General features: G+C 44.9%; 1 protein-coding gene and 2 long non-coding RNA genes across 9 annotated transcripts in view; 2 read left to right on the plus strand and 1 right to left on the minus strand.

The window, feature by feature from the left end:
• Positions 1 to 23,287, minus strand: part of LOC125182488 (uncharacterized) — a 37,424-nt gene extending 14,137 nt beyond the window's left edge. Inside the window, exon 1 of the long non-coding RNA XR_007162391.2 lies at positions 22,942 to 23,287. This is a non-coding gene — a long non-coding RNA (uncharacterized lncRNA). The remainder of the gene's footprint in view (positions 1 to 22,941) is intronic.
• Positions 1,004 to 21,009, plus strand: LOC106030007 (uncharacterized). 6 transcript variants are annotated; one of them, XR_007162386.2, is made up of 4 exons: positions 1,004 to 1,781; positions 1,860 to 1,916; positions 15,090 to 15,145; positions 20,273 to 21,009. It is a non-coding gene; the product is annotated as an uncharacterized lncRNA (long non-coding RNA). The 6 variants fall into 6 exon arrangements; XR_007162388.2 differs by lacking the exons at positions 1,004 to 1,781; positions 1,860 to 1,916 and adding exons at positions 5,930 to 6,047; positions 6,823 to 7,288; XR_007162384.2 differs by having other exon boundaries at positions 1,004 to 1,916.
• SP3 (Sp3 transcription factor) overlaps positions 22,429 to 23,443 on the plus strand; it is a 36,534-nt gene continuing 35,519 nt past the window's right edge. For both annotated transcript variants that reach the window (XM_066999657.1, XM_066999658.1), the window contains exons 1-2: positions 22,429 to 22,929; positions 23,286 to 23,410. In XM_066999657.1, coding sequence (XP_066855758.1) covers positions 22,923 to 22,929; positions 23,286 to 23,410 — 132 coding nt within the window. In that variant the 5' untranslated portion in view covers positions 22,429 to 22,922. The remainder of the gene's footprint in view (positions 22,930 to 23,285; positions 23,411 to 23,443) is intronic.

A 23,443-nucleotide genomic window follows, 5' to 3' on the forward strand; every position in this document is an offset into this window, starting at 1 on the left:
AATTGGTGCCTTTTAAAGAGGTTTATGAATGTTGGGAGGGAGGGGTGGTTGTTTGCTTTGTTTTCTTATTTTTTTGGACTTCATTTTAAACCCGAGATCTGGCCTCAATTGTAAGCATGTTGCCATGTAAGGAGGGATGATGCCTTGCTTGGCATTGTCACACAGACCAAAAAAACAAAACAAAACAAAACAAAAAACCTCAGGCTCCCTCGGGTGACGAACAGGAGTGGGCAGGACTAGGGACACTTGGCCAGGCTGCAAGGCCGGGGTCTGGTCTCCCCACACACATCCTTCCCTGCCGGCACAGGCATCCCCACCCTGTGGAGATTACCACGCGGCTACCATCCCACACATCTATTCCCCAGCTATGGGCCCTGGAGGTTGGCAGCTCTGGGATGGGGGCACTGCTGTGCTGGAGGCACCGGCATTGTCCCAGCCTTCGCCTTTTCTGTGCCTGGAAACAAGTGCTGGTACCAAGAAGCTGGAAATCAGCCCCTGCTCATTGAATATGGAGCTGCTGTAAGAATAGTTCTTTGCATTGCCATCCCTTTTCTCTGCGCTTGCCCTCAGTAAGGCCTGGGAGAAGTGGCTTTGTATGGTTGGAAGCTCCCCTCATTGCCAACCTCGCAAACCGCTATGTAGCTTCTTGCACGGGGTCTCTGCTTTGTAAGGCACGAATCAGGAAAGTAAAACACCACCTGTCTGTTCCAGCAATCACAATAGCATCCATAGAGCTTGGACTTGTGTTTGTGTTCACAAACATGAATAGAAAAACAACTTTCATATTTGCCCAGAGAGCAAGCTGGAGCTCATTATAGCAGCTGCATGCTTTATGGGAGTTTTAAAGTGGTGAGTATGGAATACCTGTTAAAACTTTAACAATGTATAATTTGATCCAAGTTGGCTGTTTTCTGAAAACCATATTGCATTATCAGCTAGTTTCTGCCCTGTGATTAGGCTGTAATACAGAATGTTGAGAGTTTTGAGAAAATTCGGAGGTGAAAATACAAAACAGGTTGTCACTGACTAAAAAAAAAAAAAAAAAGTAACCTACCTTAAATGCTGGTGGCAGGCCAATGTCAGTACTTAGAAATGAAATCCTAAACCTGATGTTTGGACTACCAGCAGCTTGTCATGGCTGCCACGGGTGCCCGGCCCACCACAGGCTTTGCAGGTGCCTCTTTGGGTCGACACGACACCAGTGCTGGCATGAGCCACGCTGCCTGGCACTCCTGACCTCATACAACTAAAGGGGAAAAACCTTCCTGCTGATGGAAATCCGCACGAATGCCCTCACACCATGTTAGGGACGTGGTTTCTCAGCGCTGAGGGGCAGCGGCTGCCCAGGCCGCGAGCTTGCCCCTCAGTGCGATGCCGCTGAGCGTGGCTGCCTCAGGCCAGGCCCCGCACACCTGCGCGCCCCGAGGAGCTGGCTGCGAAGATCTCTGAATCCCCACCACACGCTTCCTTCCCCTTCCACCGCTAATTGGCACTTTTTACCCATTTTTGCATGTGGAGTGTGTTAGTACAGGATAGGGTTATTATCAAATTAATTAGGAGCTCCCTCCAATTATTCCTGCTGCGCCTGACGGGCTCTCCCCGCTCCCCCCGACGGGCTGATTGGCTACTGTCAGCTCTGCGGTGCTAAACGAGCGAGCGGTGCCACCGGCTCGTTAGCGGCGGCTGCCTCGCCCCGTCACCTCCCCTTGGTGCTGCCACTGCACCTCCCTGGGGCCCGCCAAGCCCTGGAGCCTGACAGGAGCCCTGGCATGGCCCGAAAAGTGCGTGCGGCTCGGGGAGCTGCCTGGTTTTCCGAGGGTGTGCTCTGGGTGATGATTTTGGACCTTGTTCCCTTGCAGCGTCACTGGCCCAGGCAAATGGCAGCTCCTGTGAGAGGAAGGGGATGGCGGCAGCAGGTGAGTGACCCGTCTCCTTCCACACATGTGCATGGGTCTTCAGGGTGGTCCCGCACCCCAGCAGAGCTGCTGGGGGCATGAGGCAGGAGGGGACAGCAGGGGATGAGTGGCTCGGAGGGGTTTATCCAGCATCAGGATCACCCGCAGTGAGAAAGAAGCTCGTGCCTTGTGTCAGGGACAGCCTGCTGAGGCTCTCAGAGGGGTACAGGGATTTACCCGCTGGATCTTGGACCACACAAACATGCAAAAACAACCAGGCCTATCGCAGTGCAGAGATTTGCTTAATTGAGAAATGAGCATATACCAGTGGGTCAGTGACTACACAGCTGATTGGCTGAGGCTATTTTATTTTGGACTAATTTACAGTTGTTAAATGGATTTGGAAAAGCCTTAATAGTGGTTATTAAACTATTGACTTAGTCTGACGTGTTTGGTGTAGTAATCCATGTTTGTGCTTCTCGCTCTGATGAGGCTGCTGGAGCTGGGAAAGGTGTTTGCGCGTTGGCAGCTCTGACTGTGACTGCAGGGCTCGGTGTGCAGCCCTTGTCCTGCAAGCCCGGGTGGGACATCAGCAAAATGTTTCAGATTTTATCTGGGTCATAAGCTCTGCTTTCCTTCCCCATTGTTACAAATTCATTATGTGCATCTCCATCATCAGCTACTGAACCTAGTTTAACTTCAAGAAACCCTCCCTTACAAAGTGAGTGGCTTTTTTGCACCTATGCAGAAGCAGACTCGTTTTTAACTCATCTGTGCAATGAATAATTTCAAGTGCAGTATTTGTCAAGTGCCCTTCTGACCAGCAGTGCAGAAATGTGTTCACTGATACCATGGTGCAGGCTGTGCTGGCTATGGACCACGGAGCACATGTTTTATGATGCTTAGAAGAAATCCCTATAAATGAATGAAACTAAATGTCTCCAACTTATCATGTTTGCCGTCCACAGGTAACTTATAGACCAATTTGATTTGTTTGTTTGTTTTCTTGTGCAGTTAAAAAGGCAGTTACTTAAAAGACTTTTTTTTGTGTGTGTGTTGTTTAACTTCTAAAATTTGCATAGTGCTAAACCTTGATACCTGAGTATCTGAAAAAATACACAGTGGGCTGGCAGATGTGTGTTTAGTGCCAGGACGAGCAGAGCTCTTTAACATTTCACAAAAACCTTGTTACTCCAAAATGTAACTTTTTGACTAAACTCCAGTAAATGTTAATGAGGAAGGAGGAATGCTAAGCAGCCAGATTAAAAACAAAAATTTATTTTCTAGACTTTCACCCCCTTGACTCAGGCAATATTATTTTATGTCATTAGTTGTCCAGATAGTCAGAACCCCTTCCATGAGAGATGGGACCTACATTTTGAGAGCAAAACATACAAACAAACAAACCACCATGCAGAACCTCCCCCACTATTCCTGGTAGTTTTCAAAGAAAAGAAAAGAAAAAAAAACAAGACAGCTTTAAAATATCATAAAAGGGCCAGGGAGGTCAGAGGCTCTCGGGCTCCCTTTGTAGGTCACCTCTGAGGGCTGCTGCGCTGCAGCCAAGGGCTGTGATGCTTTTATTCCCAATCCTCTCGTCAGATCGCTGCTTTGGAAGCGGCCCTTCAGTGTGAATGACTTGCTGGACTGAAAGGGGATTTTTAGGTTGCAGTGGAGAGGAAAAAAGCCCTATTCAGTAACAATTACAGAAATGGCATGAAGTTCATTGTCAGGAGTGCTAGTTCCAAGTGCCCACGTACAGCCATGTTTCCAGCTCTAGCAAATCCTGGCCGAAAACGGAAAACTCCCAGTTGTGGCCCACTTACAGATGGGACTCCTCCACCGACCTGGGCTGCCTGGCATGCTTACTGGCATGACAGCAATCATGTAATTGCGGTGCCAGCCACTGCACGCACTCAAGGTCAGACCAAAAGGCTCATCTTTCAGCAGTGTTCCCAAGTTTTTGTGCATGCCTTAGCAATGCAAAACTATGTAACAGCAGCAACAAAGCCTGCTCGCTGCCTAAGCCCTTGTGCCTCAGCAATCGTGTCCCGACACGCTCTACAGAAGCAGGAATGCACCTGTCCCACCATGAAAAGGGCCATTCTGCTGTCCCAGGTGACTTGTGTCTTGGACAGATTCAACACTTCCTAAGTGCAATGTTTCAGGTGCTCTCTGTTGGCCTCTGCTCACCACAGTGCCTGGCCTCACACCCTTTTCAGATGCTTTAGGCTTTCCTGGGCCTCATCCTCGAGTGTCTCTTTGTGTGTGGCAATTACCTGTGCAAGTCAGGGGATGTACCTGAAGGCACTCACCCACCTTCCCTGCTCAGAGGTGACTGCCTCATCTCCATCGCTCAAGCACCCAGAGCAGATGCTTCTGGAAGCTCCCAGGGAGGATCTTCTGTGAGAAAAAACACTGAGGTCTGCTGTATTTTTCCAGCAATATGCATCCAGGTAAGAGCAGCTTACCTACTGGATCAATGTTTCCTGGTCAGAAAAATGTAGGGGAAAGGTGTTTTGAGTCAGCAGTGAATGTGCACATTTCCTCAGCCCGAGTCCTCTCTTCTCTTAGTCATATCCTGGTAGCTTGGATGAGAACTGAAACTGGATATTCGGAACAGTAACAGTAAAGCTTTGTTTTTATTTGTTATTTTTCTAATGCATCTGGACGTTTTTTCTTCCTTTTGCTGTTCTGTCAATGATTGTTAGTATTTCTACTTTAAAAGACTGTGTTCTCATTTAAATTATACAAGAGTTGTTCTCCAGTCTTAATTTGAGAGATGTTTCTGTGTTATATAAAAATTGACTATATGTATATGAATACACTCTATAGATACGTATGTATATATGTATTAGATATATGCTACAACTGGAAGTTGCTGTGTTTGACAAATCTATTAAATAGTAGAGAACAACATGACAGCTTTTTTATCATGAAATGAAAAGCTCACATGCAAATTTAGGTGCTCCATGTATCTCAGAGCTGTGTAATATCATTGTATTCACCTCCAAGCACTCTGTGCAGTATCCTGTGTGAGGGCACTAATCTAGATAGTTTATGTAATGCTGTAGAAATTCAGTCCAAGAAATGAACCTTTGCATCTCTTGGAACAGCTGCAGAGGCTCAGGTCTACTCATCCAGCTCAGGGTGGACATGAGGCATTTGGATTAGATACAGATGGAGTGGGGATTTCATTAATGACAGAAGGAGAAGCAAACATTGAGCCATAACTGCCTGAATGCAAATGTATAATAACTGTGTACATATTTCTGACTTTAAACTATGAAAACCATAAATATGCTATCATGCAAGAGGCAAAGCATATGCAAACGTAATGATATCTCCCTACTTCCCCAGTAGAAAAGAATTTTCATAACTCATTCATAGTCCATTGAATAAACACTAAGATTCACTGCTGGCTGTTAATTATCCCCTACAAAGACCTGGTTATTGTGCTCAATCTTAGTAAAGGCGCAGTTGTTATTGTAGTGTACATAGAGAGAATGGTACCTAGGGAGAGGGGAGGCAATATGCTTGTGCAGAATTTTAACAAGAGGAGCTGTGTTGCACAGAAGGGATTCATAGGGTGGGATTTTGATATAATGTACTTCAGGAAATGAAGCTTTTTTGAAAGACAAAAACCTTGCTGCGACTCTCTGCATACATGATATCACTCAGTATTTGAAAGACACCAGACAGCAAAAAATTACTCGTTATTAACAGGAATTTCTAAGATGATTTTGAATGAAGGGGTAGAAGGGAGGAACTGGTCAGTCCATAATCATATCAAGGCAGGTGTATGCAAGAGGCTCATTCATCTCCCTGGGGTTTCTGAGGACACTTGGAGGCAACCAGTCAAAGGCTGCAACCCGCTTCCCCCACACCAGCACAGCAAGGCACAGGGACCTTACATGGGACTTTTCCCCGCAGGTCCCAGTACAACAGCATGGTAAAGAGCACCAACTGGAATTGTCTTCTGGGCTGGGTGCAATGCTGAGGCCACCAGGACTCATCAGACTTTGGAAGGGCTGGGAACAGAGGTGGCAGGTCCCAGGTAGCCGCCTACTTCTGTGCTGAACTGTTGGAAGCGCTGCAGCTGGCATTTTGGCAGATCCAGGAGAGATCCACTGGAGGTGCTGTTTTGATGGAGTGAGTTCTTTCCCAGCTGTCCTCTGCCATCTGTCTGGCAGGAGGAGGCAAAGCCATGTGATGTTTGGGTTGCCAAAACTGTTGCTTTTGGTATGAAGTAGGTTGGTGGTTCTAGGCTCGTGTGGGAGGACTAGGCCGGCTGAGAGGCAGCACAGCAGCTGAAAGGAAGTCAGCCTCTGTCTCTATTGCTTTTCCTCATTCCTACTGTATGCCTCTCTTCTCCTTTGTTGTGCAGGGACAAGCGCAGAGCTCAGGTGTCTGTGCTGCTTGTTCCAAATGTGCATGTCAAAAGAGAGAAAAAACATGTAGCTTCTGGTGAAAATACTGAGAACAAGAAAACAGAATAAACAAAGCTAAAAAAAGGAGAAGTAAAACTTCTATAAATATCAAGCATAGCTAGGGATGAAGGGAACGGAATGAAGAAGATATGGGAAGTGAAGCAAGAATTCTGGGGTGGGATGTAAGAAACCACAAGACGTCACAGCTTGATCCACTGATGGGCAGGCTTACTGAGACACTAGCTGGCAAGGACACAGCCCTGTTGAGCTGCCCTTCCCTGCACAGCCAGTTGAATATGAGTCTGGTAGAGCAGGCGATTGATGGACTTCTGTGCTTGAACAGAATGGGGCGCTTTCTTCTACAGTCTCTCATGGCTAACCCAATATAGCAGTGTGATGGTTTTGACTGGGATAGCGTTAATTCTTTGTAGAAGCTTGTATAATGCTGTGCTTTAGATTTTTGGTGAAAATAGTGGTGATAACAGCAATGTTTTTAGTTGTTGCAGAGCAGTGCTTACACAGAGCAAGGACTTTTCTGCTTCTTGCCAGCGAGGGAGCTGGCGGTTCACCAGGAACTGGGAGGGGACATGGCCAGGACAGGTGAGCCAGAATGGACCAAAGAGATACTCCATTTCATATGGCATCATGCTCGGCACTAAAAGGTGGGGTAAAGAAGGAGGAAGGGGGGGACATTTGGAGCACAAGAAACCGTTAACGTGTGATGAGCCCTGCTTTCCTGTGAGTGGTTGAACACCTGCCTGCCGGTGGGAAGTGGCAAGTGAATTCCTGGTTTTGCTTTGCTTGTGTGTGTGGCTTTTACTTTACCTAGTAAACTGTCTTTGTCTCAACTCATGAGTTCTCACGCTTTACCTTTCTGATTCTCTCCCCCATCCCACACGGAGAGAGTGAGCGAGGGGCAGGGTGGTGCTCAGCAGCCTGCGGGGGCTAAACCACAACAAGCAGGTAAGAAAGCAACACCAGAAGACCCCATTCACTTGGGAGGTACTTGGATCCTGAACTTGTGTTGAAAGGGAAAGTCCTACCTAGCCTTTCCCCCAGAATCCCAAACGTGGTCTGTTGTAACAGTGAAATAGATTAATTTTACCTTCTGCTCAATTGGTAGCACTACATTTAGCATTAAATCCTTGCTCACTTTTGAGAGAGACTGGTTTCATTTGCACTCCTTGCTGTTGGTAAGACTAGTATTGGTTAAGGATCAGAGGCTTCTAATTTAACAGCAGCTAGAAACAGTTCACTAGTAAGAGTCTAGACAGAGTGATATGTTTCTTTCTTTTGAGTTCCTAAAAACAAGCTGAGAGATGCCCACTGCTGGATGACCAGCAGGAGTTGTAGAGCCTCTCTCCCATGGTGAACCCATTTGCTTTAAATCTGATGTCAAATGGTATACGTGAACAAGCAGGATCCCAGTGCATTTCCACTCTCCACAGCCTGGGAAACTCACATTAAGACCATTCTCTCTGTAGTCTTCTTGTTAACATAATTCTTTTTTGTTTTGTGTCTCACCCCTGGCTTAAAAGGAACGTCTGTAAATATTTTCAGGATTTTGAGTGTTACTACAAACTGCATACTATTCTAATAGTTGCTTACAAAGTTCTTGTATATTTGGGAGCAATTTGTAAGTATCACATCTGTAAAATTTTTAATGTTTAATATTAAAATATCTTGAGAGGATTTTAAAGGTTTTCTCTCTCTGTTGTCTTTTGTGATCAGTCAGAAAATACTTTTCATGCGCCTTCTGCCTCTGATTTTCTTGACCCACAGCTGCTGTCCTCCGGTTTTAATAAATGCGTACTGCACCTCCAGGGAGCTTACTTGGAGCACAAGCGGAAAAATAACCCTTAGCAAAATTCCATGAGAGACGTGTTGTGCTCCATCTGTAAAGGGGAACAAAATGTAAACTAAGGTTATTCTTCAGCTCCTGCTGGGGAGTAAGACTTGCCTTGACTAGATTTGCCTTCTAGGAACAGTGTCAGTGTGGAAGAATGCTGGCTCTTCCCACTTCCTCAATTTTCAGATGCCATTTGTTAGCCTTATAGTGAAAGAATACTAAAAGGATTACGTAAAACTTGTAAGATGGGAGTGATCAGCTGGCCAACATTGAAAGGATGGATTTATATTCATGTCTCAGCAGTGCAATCGTGGTAATGTTCAGGTGCTTGGGCAGAGCAATGAAATGGATTGAGGGTCGGGGCTCTGACCAGAGAAGTGGTGATAGTTTGCCTTCCCTCCTCCTCTCCATTTTTTCCTTCATTCAACCAAGCAGCACGAGCACCTATTGCCACAGAATCAGCCATGGGGGAAGTAGGCCAGAGACCAGATACAAGTGGAAAAGAAATGAGAGAGGAAGAGTTATCCCTCCTACTTTGACAGTACTGGGGTCTAAAACATCTATACATTGTAAGCAATGAATAAGTTTTTTGTTTTTGTTTTGTTTTTTAAATTTGTGTGAAGTAAACTAAGATGGCTTTTAGGTGAAGAGCTGTCACAAAATGGCAGCCTACTTCCTGGAATGGGAAGGGGAGCTTACACAGTGAGTGTGTGTAAAAAGTAGAGGGAGGGAGGACTTTATTCTTCTCCTATTCATCCCTAACACTTTCCTGGGAGCCTTTCCTGTTGGAAGATGTCCCATAAGCCTTGAAAATTGTTTTCTTGTGCTTCCTGGGTGAGGGAGCATGTGTGACGTCTGTGGCACAGCCTTGCAGTGGGGCCTGCTGTGCTCCAGAGTAGGACAAGGCAGAACAGCGAGGGCCCAGTGACCCTTCGTGGCTGTGTGTGGAGCCCTAATGGGAAGGGATGGGGCAGGAGGAGAGCCAGCAATGCTATTTTTTGCATCACAGAGATATTAATACTGTGGGAAGCCATTTCTGTGACTGCCAGATATCACAACAGCTGGAGCAGCAACTGGAAGAGTCTGGACAAGGGGATTTTATATTGTTGTTCTGGTCACTGTTAATATCTCCCTGTTATTTATTAACAATGATTCTGTCAAGTGCCCCTTCCTTCAGGCAAATGGGTATGCAAGCAGCCCTGCCAGTGGCTGTGTACGTGCGTAAGGATCTGGTTGTATCTTGTAAACCCACTCAGGGGAGTAAAGTGAAGGCTTATATGGCCACCAAGTCAGGCTGTGGGGGAATTTTGATTTAATTGTGTGTCATATATGGTAACGGGCATCAATGTATTTTTCAGCTTTGCTTTTTCCAACAGTTTTAGATACCTCATGCGAGGAAAGTAGTATATTTTAAAGAATACATTCTATATTTGGTACTGATTTGAAGCACAAGTATGTCTAAAGGAAAAAGGCTTTTCAAGTGGCATGCTGCTGGCTCAAAGGTTCCTCAACAAACTCTGCCGGGCTCTGCCTCTGAGCCGGGCTGCCCTCTCACCAGCCTGAGCCTTGAGGGATCAGTTCGGGAACTGCTTGACACTCTGCACGATATTCTTCAATGGCCTCTTTCTTCTCTGGAAGAAAGATATAGGAAAATGTCAGAGAGAATTAACAACTTGGATGGGCAAGGACTAAAACTGTACGGAGATGACAGAGAGAGGAGCACTGTCCCACAAGGAAGCAGTTATTAGTACTGCACAGGTGGACTTAAATTTTTTTGTTGTAGTGTTTTGTTTTAAAATACAGCAAAACCTTAAATTAAAAAAAAAAAAAAAGTGGAGAAACAAGTTCTGAATGGGCTCTAATCTCCAGCTGGTATTTTGGCAATAGCACTAATAGGCAAAATGTTGAGAATGGCTTCTGTTAAAATCCCAGCTGAAAAGCTTGTTTGAATATTATGCCCAGGGCTGTAATGATACACTTCCTATGCACAAGTGTCTGAGAAACAGCCCAAACCAGGGAGCCTGGGCCTGGTGGCAGCTCTGTGGTGGTCTTTGCAGGCTTCCCCCTTCAGATCACAGAATCACAGAATGGTTTGGGTTGGAAGGGACCTTAAAGACCATCTAATTTCAGCCCCCCTGATATGGGCAGGGACGCCTTCTGCTAGACAAGGTTGCTCAAAGTCCCATCCAACCTGGCCTTAAACACCTCCAGAGGTGGGGCATCTACACCTTCTCTGGGCAACTTGTTCCAGTGCCTCACCCCCTAAGGGGACACTGAGTTGCTGCTGGATTTGGAGCTGCTCCCACTCCACCTGTGAGCTGGAGAATCCACATTAATGCTTCAAGTTGTTTGGGATCTGCAGAGCTACAGGTGGGTGGTACAGGCAGAGCCTGGATCGGCAGCATAAATTTGCAAATTGTGAATGCATGTGTACATGGAAAATCTACAACAGGATGGAAAAATGTTTTCCAAAGAACAGAATGGAGCAGTGAATAAATAATTAGGCTCTTACTCAAACCAGAGGACAAGGAAAAACATTGTTCTGTTTTTCTTCTTTGAGGTGGTAAGGTGGTCACCTGTTTCTGCCATGAGTCTCAGTGCATAGCCTCTGGCAAGGCTCTCAGTACTCCTGTGCATCAGATTCATGTCTGTGAAATGAGGATAGTTTCTCTCATGATTAACAGAGACTTCAGGCGGAGAACATCCTCAGCTGACTGAAGTGCTTATGGAGCAGTACTGGAGGCAATGCTCCCGTTCCTATAACAGGCATTACTGAATTAGATAAGCTACAAGCAAGGATTTAAAACAGTTTTGGAACTGAATGGCATTTGTATCCAACAAAGACCGAATGTTTTCTATTGGGAGATAAGGATATTTTGTTTCTCACAGTGTAAACATGAAAATATTTGCCTTTGTAGATTAGCGCAGCAATGAAAATATTTTCCATAGTCACCAGTTGGGAGTTCTCAGACTCTGTTGATAGATCAGAAATGGTTTGATATAGACTGTGACTGGGAGTTTAATTAAATGCTAGATACGGGGCAGGCTGAGGCCTTTTCACTCAGGATACAGCAGGTGATGTTCCCAGTGAAGTCTCTTCTGTGCTTACAGTCATGGCGTTGATGACCTGTGTATCAAATGTGGGCAAACGGTAGATGAATCAATGAGAAAATGAGAGAAATGAGTATTAGCTCCTGTCTGCATTGGCTGACACTTGGTTTTGATGCCTGAGTGGCTGGCCCTCTGGCCCTCTGGGAAATCATTAACATATTTTAATTCTTATTGATTTCTATTTGGCAAAAGTAATATCCAACTCACAGCTTTTACAGAAGCCAAACTGTGTGTCTTTATACTGACTTTGACAAATAAATTACTTTTTTCCCACAGAAAGCCCAGAGGCAGAATACAAAGTTTTACAGATCATTTGGAAACTGCTTTTTTTTCTTTTTTTTTTCCACTATGGCCATTAGAGACCTGTTTCCCAGCATGCCTCTTACATTGCCTGAAAATCACGTGAATAAGAAAATGTTTCCTAATGAAAACCACTTCCCAGCTGAACGCATGCAGCGAATCACAGACCTGCGAGTATCTGGGTCCCAACTCAGAAATCAAGTGCGTGTTTAACCTTTAGTCCAGGCAGAGCCATACTGCCCTGGGGCTTTAACTCCCTAGGGAACAGTGAATAAGACTAAGGCAGCCTTCTCATTCTTGCACAGAATTACCTTGCAGATTTAATCGACCTGTTTTATTGCACATATTTATGTTGAATTGTCCTGCTATAGGAATTATCATTCATCCGGGAATATAATGACTCCAGTGACTAACTTCAGTGTCACATAACAAAAAAATAAGAATACCACTGAATTTCTAAGACTTTGTGGTACTGTTTCCTTACAGTAGTTAAAATGTTCTTACAGTTCTGTTAAAATGAAAGTCAGTTTGTTAAATATTTACTTATTCAACAAACATGCTGCTCTGACTTTATATATCTTTAAGTAATGAATGACAGACCATAAAAAGGCAGTTACTTGTCTCAGTTAATTTAGGTTAGTTTAGGAAAAACAGGAATTGACAACTATAACATACTGAAGAGAATGAACGTTTATTTTCCCATAAAATTGCAAAATGTAGCTAGTTTATTAGACTGTACCTTAACTTTATTGCTCCAAGTCTTGGACATTCTTATTAGGGTCATTATTACTCTCTTAGCAACAAAAGGTTACAAAAAATAATTTAAAATATCCCAGGCTAACCTCACACATTGTGTGAAGCAGCAATAATAATACAAATGCCACACAAATCCCTTTGTCACCCTGTGATGAGAATGGGCACTTCTGTTTTTCTTGGAGTTAACCTTTTTGGGAAGAAGAAGGAAATAGCAGGATTTGGCTGCTGAATTCTTTCATTATCTCTCCTTCCTTTGTGTGGGGTATGAAGGACTGAATCAGAGCACTGCTAGATATGGCTACAGGCATCCAAGGGAGTCTATGCACATTGATTTCTTGAGCACCTACGAGCAAGATTGCTGATCTTGAGAGCCAGGTTTCCTTGCTACACAGCATTAAGAAGAATAAAAAGTTCCTGGATGATATTTTTAGAGATGTGAACGTGCCTAGCAAAGGAGGGACTGAAGTGTGCAGTGCAGAAGAGAGTTAGAGATGAAAGATCAGTTACTGTGACTAGAACATAAAAAGGAAGGCAGTCATCCAGAAGGGATTGTGAACGTTGGAGTAAAATAACTTGCCCCTGGGTGTACGACTGATAGGTGATAAACACGCAACTCTGGGATAAAGTAAACAAGCTTTGTCAAACATGCTCCAGCTATGGATGGGGAGGAAATGTGACCAAGACACAAAAACTGCAGTTAGTAAGCATCATCTGGAAGACAATGTGTTCATTGGTACGTTATGCAGTACAGTTTGGAACCTCTTTTGTTTTCAGTTTTCCCTTGGCATCCAAGTGAGAGGAGATTTCAGATATTTGATGACAGTCCTGAGTGGAGCTGCCACCTGACTCATCACTGCGGTCAGCCCTGGACTCCAGGAATGCAAAAGCAAGTCCCTGCGCTTTGCTTAAATAATGGTGCTGGCATCCACAACTCCTGCAGCACGGCCCAGATGAGGGCACTGTGCTGCACGGGCAGGAGACAGCAGTCCAGAGAAGCCTGACTTTCTCCAACTGTGGCATCTCCATAGACACCACAGCTGCACTGCAGAAAAATGGGAAAAGTCAGAAGACCTGAGCCGTGTATCCCTCAGACAATCTTTTGAGAGTGGATAGACACTGGGACATCAGTGATGAGACAGGTTAAAATGTGGGATAAAGGCATTTTAACAGCATTGGCTCTTGCTGATTTAAGACCAAAGTCCTGGATGCCAGGGCTTGGAGCTTTTCTCTAGTCTCCAGGATCCAAGAACCTGAAGATGTTTTGTCTTTGTCTAGCGTGCTGCATGCAGATCACTGAGGCTCTGGTGAGAACATCCCAGGACATCTTAGAAAATAAATTCTGGTGCTTTTATCTTGTGTTTCATTGAATTAGATTTCAGGAATTGGTATGAAAGAAAAAAAAAAGATATATTCTTCCCCAAAGTTTAAGCAGAAATGTGTGATGTCATCTTCAGAGCTGGACAACAATGGATTAGAAATCCAACATAAACGAGTAGTCCTGTGAGCTATGGATCTGATGGGGCTTGGCTTCCCTTGGGTGATCTCTTATTTGGATTCTCCTAGGTCTAGCAGGCTAGAGGCTCCGATTGCAGCTTTTCCTGTGGGTGGGTATTCATTACATCTTTCATCTTTGCAGCTTTCCTGGTGTTTAATAAGGGTTTAACTCAAGCTGCAGTGGGTCTTGTCTCCTTTACTTAGCAGCCTGTTTTCACAAAATGTATAAGAATGTACCATTTTAGAGCCTTTTATTGCTCTGTCAGATGTGGTTAAAATTGGCTACTGTTTGTTCTTGTTCCCCCTCTTTCTCTTGCATAACGTGCAAGTATGTACACGCACGTATGTGTGCACGCAGGCGCACACACAGAGATTTATTAAAGCTGCGAAGAGATAATAATCTCCAAAAAACTTTTAATTTCTGTAGGAATCCAGGCTAGGAGGAAAAAAAAAAAAGTGCTGTATTTTTTTTTTTCTTTGAAAGAAGAAAAGCAGGAAGGTGGTTTGTTGTTTTTTGGCGGCAGATAAAATATTCAATTACCTCTCTGTTTAAATTGTGTGCATTGCTGAAAATCTGGCCCTACTGTAGCAAAGTAAAAGATGTACTGGAATTCTTGTCCTGGAATTGCATGCTGATGCTTATGCAGGGCACGCAGACTTAGCCTTCAGTGCTCGAGTGGTCCTGCTGAGACTGGAGGAATGCACAGGGAACTTAGGCTTGCAGTGCAATCCTGTCTCTGTTAAATCTTTTGGAGTTTTGCCATGGAAAGGAAGGCATTTTACCCTTCACTTGTAAGTAATTAAGATGATAGTGGAGTTTCTGAATTTTCCAACTTTGTGAAAACAAACTAATAGCAATGATCCACTTCAATAATTCAAATATTAATTGACACACGAGAGAGAAACAATACAGTAAAAATAATTAACTTTTGTTAATTAATTTTTAGAAATAGGAAGGACACCTGCGGCAAAGCACAGACATTAGTGGGTGTCATTAGACTGGGAAGGCTGTGTAGTAATTCTGAAACAAAAATGGGTCAAGAGGACCAAGAGTGATTTGCAGCATGGTCTGAGAAGTTGTGTGCACTATGCGATTGCTAGTGAGCTGCAAAAAAGGCAGTGAAGATGCACGTTTTTTTAAGGTGTTTATAGAAGCCAGAAGTTAATTAACAGTCAAAAATATATACAGTGTTTTATATCAGCACCATCAGTGTGTTAATTATCGTTTTCAAATCTCAAATGTCTCTCTTTCAGACTTACGCTGAAATACTGACAATTCTTTTACTACGGTGTTTCTTGGATAAATTTTAGTAAGTATCTATTTTTTTTCCTGAAAAGTTTCTTCTATGACTAGAACTGGAATTTCAAATCTCACCCAGGTTTCTTCTCTTCCTTGGTATTTGTGATGTAATTCTCCTTGTCTGTGGTATTGCGGGGAAAAAAAAAGGCGAACATAACTGTTACCATTGTCTTGTCCAAATTTTAAATATTGACTTTTCTGCAGTGTAAAAACAGAAAAACCTGCAGTGAACCTTGAAACTTTCTACCTCCTCTTTAGAAGTTATTAAGTTAAAGGCACAAACCTAATTTGTTCCATTACTCTTGATGCTTATGTCTACTTCTAATGAAATTACGCTTGTAGCAAAAACCACAAAGGTTTTATATGCCACTGTGGACAGGCCAGAAAGAAAGCTAAACCTTGGGGGTTCCTTGCAAACGAGCGAGAGCAGATCAGGCAGCCTGGGGAGCATCCAAGCCAAGCAGTCTGGTGATGGCATGGGCTGCATGCAGTCTCCCAGGGCCAGCTAAAACAAAATGCTGGGAACTGCTGGGTGTTCATGTCATTCCTGCCCCAGACCCTTCCTGGAGAAGGTTTTCCTGTCACACGTGGCCCTGAGCCCTCTTCTAGAAGTAACTGCCCACAACTTTTCTTTCAAAGATCCGGTTTTGTTGTTATTGTTTTGTTGTCGTTGTTTTTTAAGAAACCAAAAACAACCCCTCCCTCACTGAAAGCTATGACAGCGTTTAGAGCTGTTACCCAGGTTTATCAATCCCCTTTGCATACAAAATTTGCATTCAATCCCTCACCGTTCAGACCACTTTAACCCCCCGGCCTTGAGGCTGCTGGAGCAGGGGCTACTCTCCAACAGCCTTGAGACCTGCTGCTTGCCAGCGCGAGCTGGGATGTGGTTGGGACCTGTAGCCCCAAGCTTCTTTCTCCTAGGGGGAGCCACAGAGTCCTGCCTGATCTTGCTCTGGCAACTAGAATTCAGATTGAGATTCCTAAAAATGTCACTTAATCCTTCTAAAAATATTTCCTTTCAGAGCACATAATTCCTGCTATTAAGTTTTCAAATTTTCAGTAAACATATGTGCATATATATAATTTGCCAGTCTCTTTCGTTTCCACAATGGCCTAATTTTCTGCTATCAGTATTATTAAAAGTAAAATGCCAAATTGGAAGACAGACAGAATTATGCTAGACAAGAAGTACATAATACATTTTTTTTCTTTCAGTGAAAGAAAAAAAAATCTTTTTTTCTTTTTATCTATGTATCTACTTATTTATTTCTGTTCCAACCTTGTGACAGGCTATGGAGAAAGATCCTTAGACACCATATTACCAATTCTGCAAGTCATGGTTATGGAATTTTCCTCTGAACAGTTTTTCTAACCTTACCTAAAGCATCCTATGTTTTTATTTATTTATTTAAATTATTTATTTAATTCAATTATGTCTGTCACGATGACCTTGGAGGATAGGAATTATGCATAAACAAACGGGATAATGGCAGGGCCCAAGTGTAGTAAGTTTTAGGAAGCTTGAAAAATGTGACACATATTTCTCATTTAAGTGAGGTGAAATAAAAGAGTTCTTTCCTCTCTCCAGTGACATTACCTGCCAAATGACAAGTTTTTAGCTTTGTGTGCCTATCTGCTTTTTCCTGCCACCTCTCTCCAAATGGGCAGATTAATTTGTTTCCTCTTTGAAAGAAACAGATTTTGTTAAAAATGTACTTACTTAGATGGACTAAGTTGCCAATTGAACAAAAACCACCCAAATTTTACAGAGTAGATATAACTAACATACTCTTTATTTACAGGTACACACAAATAAAAACAAGACAATACAATTAATGGGGAAAAAAACCAACAACACATGCATAGCACATTGAAATTTTTCTCCTGTCTTAGTCACACAGTTTAACACTGGAAATTAAAAACAGCAGGATTAGTTTTCGCTAGCATCTTATTAAGGACAGATCCTATTTACCAGTCAAATATTAAAAGATATCCTCATGGAATTTGACAACTGGGAGAGGAGAATATACAAAAACAGTATCACCCAGTGAGTTACAGCTGTAATGAAGGAGGAAGAATTTCTGACTAAAAGGCAACATGACTTTTTTTGTCCTAATTGCTTAAAAAAATTTGTAAATAAAGTGACTAGGCTAGAAACAATGTTCTTGATGACTGTCCTCATACACTGGCATGTGTAGAGCTTGGACAGACTTTCTGTTGGCCCCATTCTTTGAAGATCTGTCATCGGTGTTGGTGAAGAGTCATGGCCTTTAGATTTGTGTGTAGACTGGTTGGTTAAGCTACTTATTCACAGGTTCTTCCTCTTCTGTGGCTAGGCTGTATGTCTCAGACCTCCAGTTCAGTGCTGAAAGAGTCTGGGCCTGGTGTATTACTGCTGTGAACTGTTCACTAGATGACTAGGCCTTGCTTTGTCCCATGAACTGTTCCCACTGGATGTGAGCAGATCAGTGGAATCAAATGTCTCCCCTGCTAACAGCTGGACCCAAGTACCAGAGATTTCTTTGACCTTTATAAAATGGAGGTGCTTAATGGAGACATTCAGGCAGAAACTAATATTTTGAAAACAGAAAAACTGCTCGTCTAAAATCCAGTTCCATCTTTAATGAGTATTATTTGTCCTTTATATGGTTACAGCTGGATACTATCACACTTGCACAGTGAACTACATGGTCTTTGATATTCATGGCAGCCATACAGAACCATAGGGCTTTTTCAAGTGCTCTTGAGTACTGTTTGTGCTCCTCTAGAGGCTAGAAATCCTGGGCTACTGACAGACACTTCACATAAACATAGCCAAAAGCAAGTTCCTGAGCAGTCTGGCAAGCTTGACACCCTGAACTAATCTGTTTTTTGCTGCTGAAGAGAGTCCTACCTCTACTCATTTGCTCCCACCCATGGAGCCATGTCTGCTGTAGTTTGACTCAATTTAGCTTGCAATGTGGGAAGCAGTATTTTTGCAGGGTTGATTTTGTGGCCTATCTGTAAATTGATTAAATTATGGTGAGGTCAGTGAGCTGTTAGGTTGGCTCAGCTTCTTCTGGTCAAACCACACCTACTGCTCAAGCCTGCTCCGGCCTTGCAAAATTTGTGCTCTTGTAGCCACTCATCACAGGACAGGGAGGTGCTTTCTGGGGGCTAATGATACAATCCCAGCCAACACCTTTCTCTGACCATTGCTGCTTCCTTGCTGATTTTATACCACACAAGGAATCATTTCCCTGTTGGTATCTGAAGGGTTGAACTCAGTCATGCAACTACCTCCAACTACCACATGCTGACTCAAGAAACCTCTCATGTCAACCTGCCAGTCCTTCCTGCTGCCTTAGGTAAAGATCTCCCAATCTTCTTAAGCAAATGGATCCATATGCGACAGAAATTCGGGGGCAACATCTAGGAATAGTAGCTAAATCTTTCTGCTGGGCTGCTAAGACTTCAAAAAATTTTTTTTTTGGAAGAGGAAAGCCAAAATTCTGGATGAAGTTGGATTCTAGGAAGTTTAATGAGCGAGTCAGAGCCTTGTCAGTGTTTTTTTTTCCTCTGTAGAACCACATAAATGTTTGGTTTAAAAAGCAAAACGTGGTCCTACAGATTCTACTGCAATTTTTACCCAGGTGACTGAATTCAAAGAAGGTACCTCACATTCAGAGGATACCTCCTCTGATTCATTGTTTTTTTGTGTGTGTCATAGTTGCTTTTTCAGGCATGCAATTTAGATATTCTGCTTGTTGCCCCTTCAGTAAAGGCTGTGTTTTTTTGAACTGAATCCCTAATGATTACTCAACCTCATTTTAAATCCCAGGCTTTCAAACTAAAACAACCTGAGCCCCAGTTCTCCCAGTGGTGCAGAATACACCACACCAGCATGCATTCCTGTGCGTCTTGTCCAGTTGCATTCTAGGCTTCAGTATGAAAAAAACACCACTTTACAGAGGAACAGAGCAACACGGATGTGAAAACTGATCTTGACCACATACCAGCAATTGTTAAATAACATGCTCCTTAAAAAAATGCAGGGTCACTGGTAGAAGGGACTGCTAAACCCAAAAATAATGTACTGTATGTAACTTAGCAGTTTCAAAGGAGTGTACAAACAGAAAAGACATTTCCAGTTGGTGGAAGTTGTCTTAGATGGTGCACTTCCTTCTGAATTTGTACAACTCAAAGATTTAAACCAATGAGATCTAATTAAGTGGTCAAATGCAACACTAAGCTTACAGGTGAATGACAGGAGAGGTGTTAGAGTTCTTTCCAATTTGCATCTTACTTGATCTTTCAAAACCTTCCCTGAGGTTTCATCAGAATCAGGTAGGCATCGTTCCTCTCCTGAACTCTGCTGCTACTTACAGCAAGGGCTGTATCTCAGTTCTGAAATAGGTGCATTTTTGACTCTGTTGGCTATTCTCATTATTTATAGGCCAGTGTTGCTTTCTCTAGACCTACATGGCTCAAACTACAACATACCTTTTCAGCAAATAGATTGGGAATTCATCACAGGGCCTGCAGTTTATCACTAGCAGCCTAGAAAGAGGTGGTGAGGGTTTGAAGAGGCAAGACTGTTTAATAATAAACTGGTCATGGTTAGTTTATTCAGATCACATACTGATACAGTACATCTGGTGGGTAATCTCAAGAAAGAGGAAACAATGGCTCCTCTAATTGGGCATGGAGCTCAGTCTCTGTGGGGATACCAGGTCAGCGCTAATTCAGCAAGACCACCACCTAACAGAGCTTTCACACACTACGGATATGATCACCTCCCTGATACATCCAGGATTTTCCTGGTGAATGTTTTGATTCTTGTACATTGATAAACACAAAACTACAAATAATGTCTCGTCTCCTTTTTTCCTTGATTTTTTTTTCTTGTGTTCTCCACTGTAAAGTTGTAAATCAAAACTTTTATCAGTCTTCATTTAACATTTCTGCTTCTTTTTGTAATAGTGTACCTACTTTTTTTTTTTTTGGTAATAACATACCTAGTTAGTTTTTTTTTTCCAAATTTATTGTGATTTATCTCATACTCTTTTTAATACTTGTAACTATTCTATTATGTTTCACTTTTCTTTCTTTATCTGCATTTAGTAATACCATGACCATGTCCCCCTAATTTTAGGTACTGGACTAGAAAACATTGGTCTTCAACTGGTGTTGTGAAGCCTGCTTACACATCTGAGTTTTATTGTACTAAAAAAACTCTCTTAATAAATAAAAACAATCCCAATACAGGTATTTCAAATTCTTCTGTCCTAAAGCACTGCAATTATGCCACAGGTCTGCAGTCAGATCCATACAGCTAAACTGCCAGATCAGCAACGTCTCATGGAAGAAGTTACAGAGCTCTCCACGTATATCCAACTGCAGTAGAAATTGAAATCTACGTCCTAGACAACATCCTCTTTCTAAAGCAAAACGCCATGCTAATATTCAGCAATACCCTGCTAATTAGAAAGGCCCAATTTTTTAATATAATTCCCAGCATATGAACAGGAAATTACTTCCCTTACACATCAAACTTTAAATTCACTATTTCCTAGGTTATCGGAAGTCCAAAGCCATCTGTAATAAGTTTTTGTTCCAGGATGACAGGGTATCACTAACAACGTCTGATACAAACAGAAATTTTTAGATACTACACTGGTCTTATGCAGCATGTAATCTTCCATTTTCATCATCCCCTAACTTGCTCATGTGTATATAGTGACTCATCCTTAAATGTTGTGGAGTCTAGCTTTTACTGGCTAAAAGTTATTTCTGACGTTATATTATGTCAAAATAAATGTGACTTGTGTTCTTAGTGAAAGCTTTTCGTTCTTAAGAGTTCTGATATTAAAATAAAAATTACAAATTGCAAAAAGCTTCCTCTCTTTTATGGATGTGCTATTTAACTCGCTAACAACTGATTCTAAAGTAGACTCACAAAAACTATGTACACATACAGCCAGTTCAAAATGAAGTGTTTTTTTAATACCCTGGAAAAAAAAAAAAGGAGTTTGACAAATAGTTTTGGAATTGATTTGCAATTTACTATTAAAAGTCATCTGATGGCACTCGCAATTTACTTGCAAAATACATATGCCAAAAGTCGGACTGCACATGACACAGTAAGAGCAATCTTATGCTGATGGTGCAGATGCTGCAGTCTTCCTCCATTCTAACTTCCTAATATTAAATTCACATTTTTCACAGTGCATTTTTCATGTTCTCTGACAGTTTCTGGGCTAAGTAAGGCTGGGCGGTTACTGCAAGGTCGTAGGGATGGACTGATTAAGAAGAAATGTTTATTCTCTGTTCAGAGAATATGCTGAAAATCCTGACCACGTTCCTGGGTTTCATAGTTAATGTCAGCAGGCCTTTCTGGGTAGCCTGCAGGTTCAGCTATAAAGCACAAATATGGACAGATGAGAATATGCTCACTGGATCTTCTAAGTGATTCTCAGTGATAATCACTTTTTTTTTAAGGAAAGTATGCTTGAGTTCTTCAGTCTGATGCTTTTCAACCTCATTCATGGACTCCCTGGAACTCTATATGAAAGGCAGAGCTCATTTATTGGAGGTGTCTAAAAGCTTGGGGTCACGCTCGCTACACAGGCCAGGCGGTGCTGTATCATGCTGCACCTGCACCTGGAAGCAAAGAAAGGCCACGCTGAAGCTGTCCAGCTTCACAGGAAGCCTTTGCGAGCTGTGGTGTAACAAACAGGCCCCACTAATCATCAGTCCTGCATCATCGTACACTTTGAACTTATTTCCTGTCATAGTTTGGCAACCCGAGTTACTAGTTTCCTTTCTGTTGTGTAACACGAGCGACCAACTGCTGCTGCTGAGGGGAATCTCATCAATTCCCCCTGATATGACTAAAAAAGGCCTGTCTGCCTAAAAAAGGCCCGTTTGCCTGAGCGCTCGGTGCCGAGGCGCAGCGCCGTGCTCCTGCCAGCAGGCCGTGACTGGCGGCCTGATCCCGGCCGGGGCCGACCCGGCCCAAGCAGCTTTGGGGATTTGGCCCGCCGCGGCCAGCGCCTTACGCAACGGCGGCGGCTCGGCCACGGCCCCGGGCTGCCGCTGCCCCGCCGGCCCGGCCCCGAGGCCCCCCACCAGGCTCCCCGGGGACGCGGCGCCGACATCTTAGGGCCGGGCCGGGCCGGGCCGAGCGGCCCCGAGGGGCCCCCCCCCCGCCTCGGGGCCGCCTCGGAGCGGTCAGGGGGCGGCCGCGGCCCCGCGGTACCCCCCTCGGCGCGGGCCGGGGCCGGTGCCGAGCCCCCCGCGGGGCCGGGGGCAGCGCGGCGGCGGGCGGCCGGAGCCCGGCGGCGGCCTCGGGCGCCGCTCATTGTTCCTCGGCCGAGCCCCGGCAAACAGGAAGCCGCCTCGGCGCGAGGCGCCCCCCCCGCCCCCGGCGGGTGAGTGGCAGGCCGGGCGGCCGGTGCGAGCGGCGGCGGCGGCGGGGCGCAGCCAATGAGCGCGCGCGGCCGGGCGTAGGCGGGAGTTCCGGGCTGGCAGGCGGGCGGGCGGGCGGCGGTGTCGGCCGGGCCCCCTCTCCCGCTGCAAGCCCCACCTTTCGGCTTTCCCGCACCGTCAATCAAAATAGGAAAAAAAACCCCGGAGTAAGGCTCGGGCCGCCGCCGCCGCTTCAGCCCGTGAGCACAATAAGCATGTCCCCGGCGGCGGCCGCCTAGCCCCAGCCGGCGGGGCCTGCGTGCGAGCCAGCCAGCCCGCCTGCCTCCCTCCCGCGCAGCCCGCCAGCCAGCCAGCCGGCCGCTCGCACCCGCACCATGACCGGTACGTACGCACCGCCCGAGCCGCCCCGCGGGGCTCCCCGCTCCTGCTCCGGCCCTGCGCGTCCCCCGCTCCGGCCCCGGAGCCGTCCGTGCGGTAGCGAGGCGAGAGCGGCACTGAGAGCGGCAGCAGGAGGAGCAGGGGGAGGAGGGAGAAGAGGGGCAGGGGCAGCAGCACGGGGAGGAGGAGGAGGAGGAGGAGGAGGAGGGCTCCGTGCGGGAGGGCGGGGGGAGCGCTGGGGTTAGGGGGGGGAGAGGAGGGAGGGAGGGAGGGAAGGAGAGGGAGGGAGGAGGGAGGGAGGGAGGGGGTGATCGCTCCCGTCAGTGACTCTCCCCTCCCCCTCCCCGCTGCGCCCGCAGCTCCCGAGAAGCCCGTGAAACAAGAGGAAATGGCTGCCTTGGACGTGGACAGCAGCAGCCACGGCGAGTATCTCCAGCACGGCAACGGCGCCGCCTCGGCCTCCGCCGGCGCGGCCGCCCCCCAGGTAAGCGCAGGCCCGGCCGGGCCGCCCCCCCCC

This window comes from Anser cygnoides, chromosome 6, assembly GCF_040182565.1.
Source record: "Anser cygnoides isolate HZ-2024a breed goose chromosome 6, Taihu_goose_T2T_genome, whole genome shotgun sequence".
In the NCBI taxonomy this organism is placed as follows: Eukaryota; Metazoa; Chordata; class Aves; order Anseriformes; family Anatidae; genus Anser; species Anser cygnoides.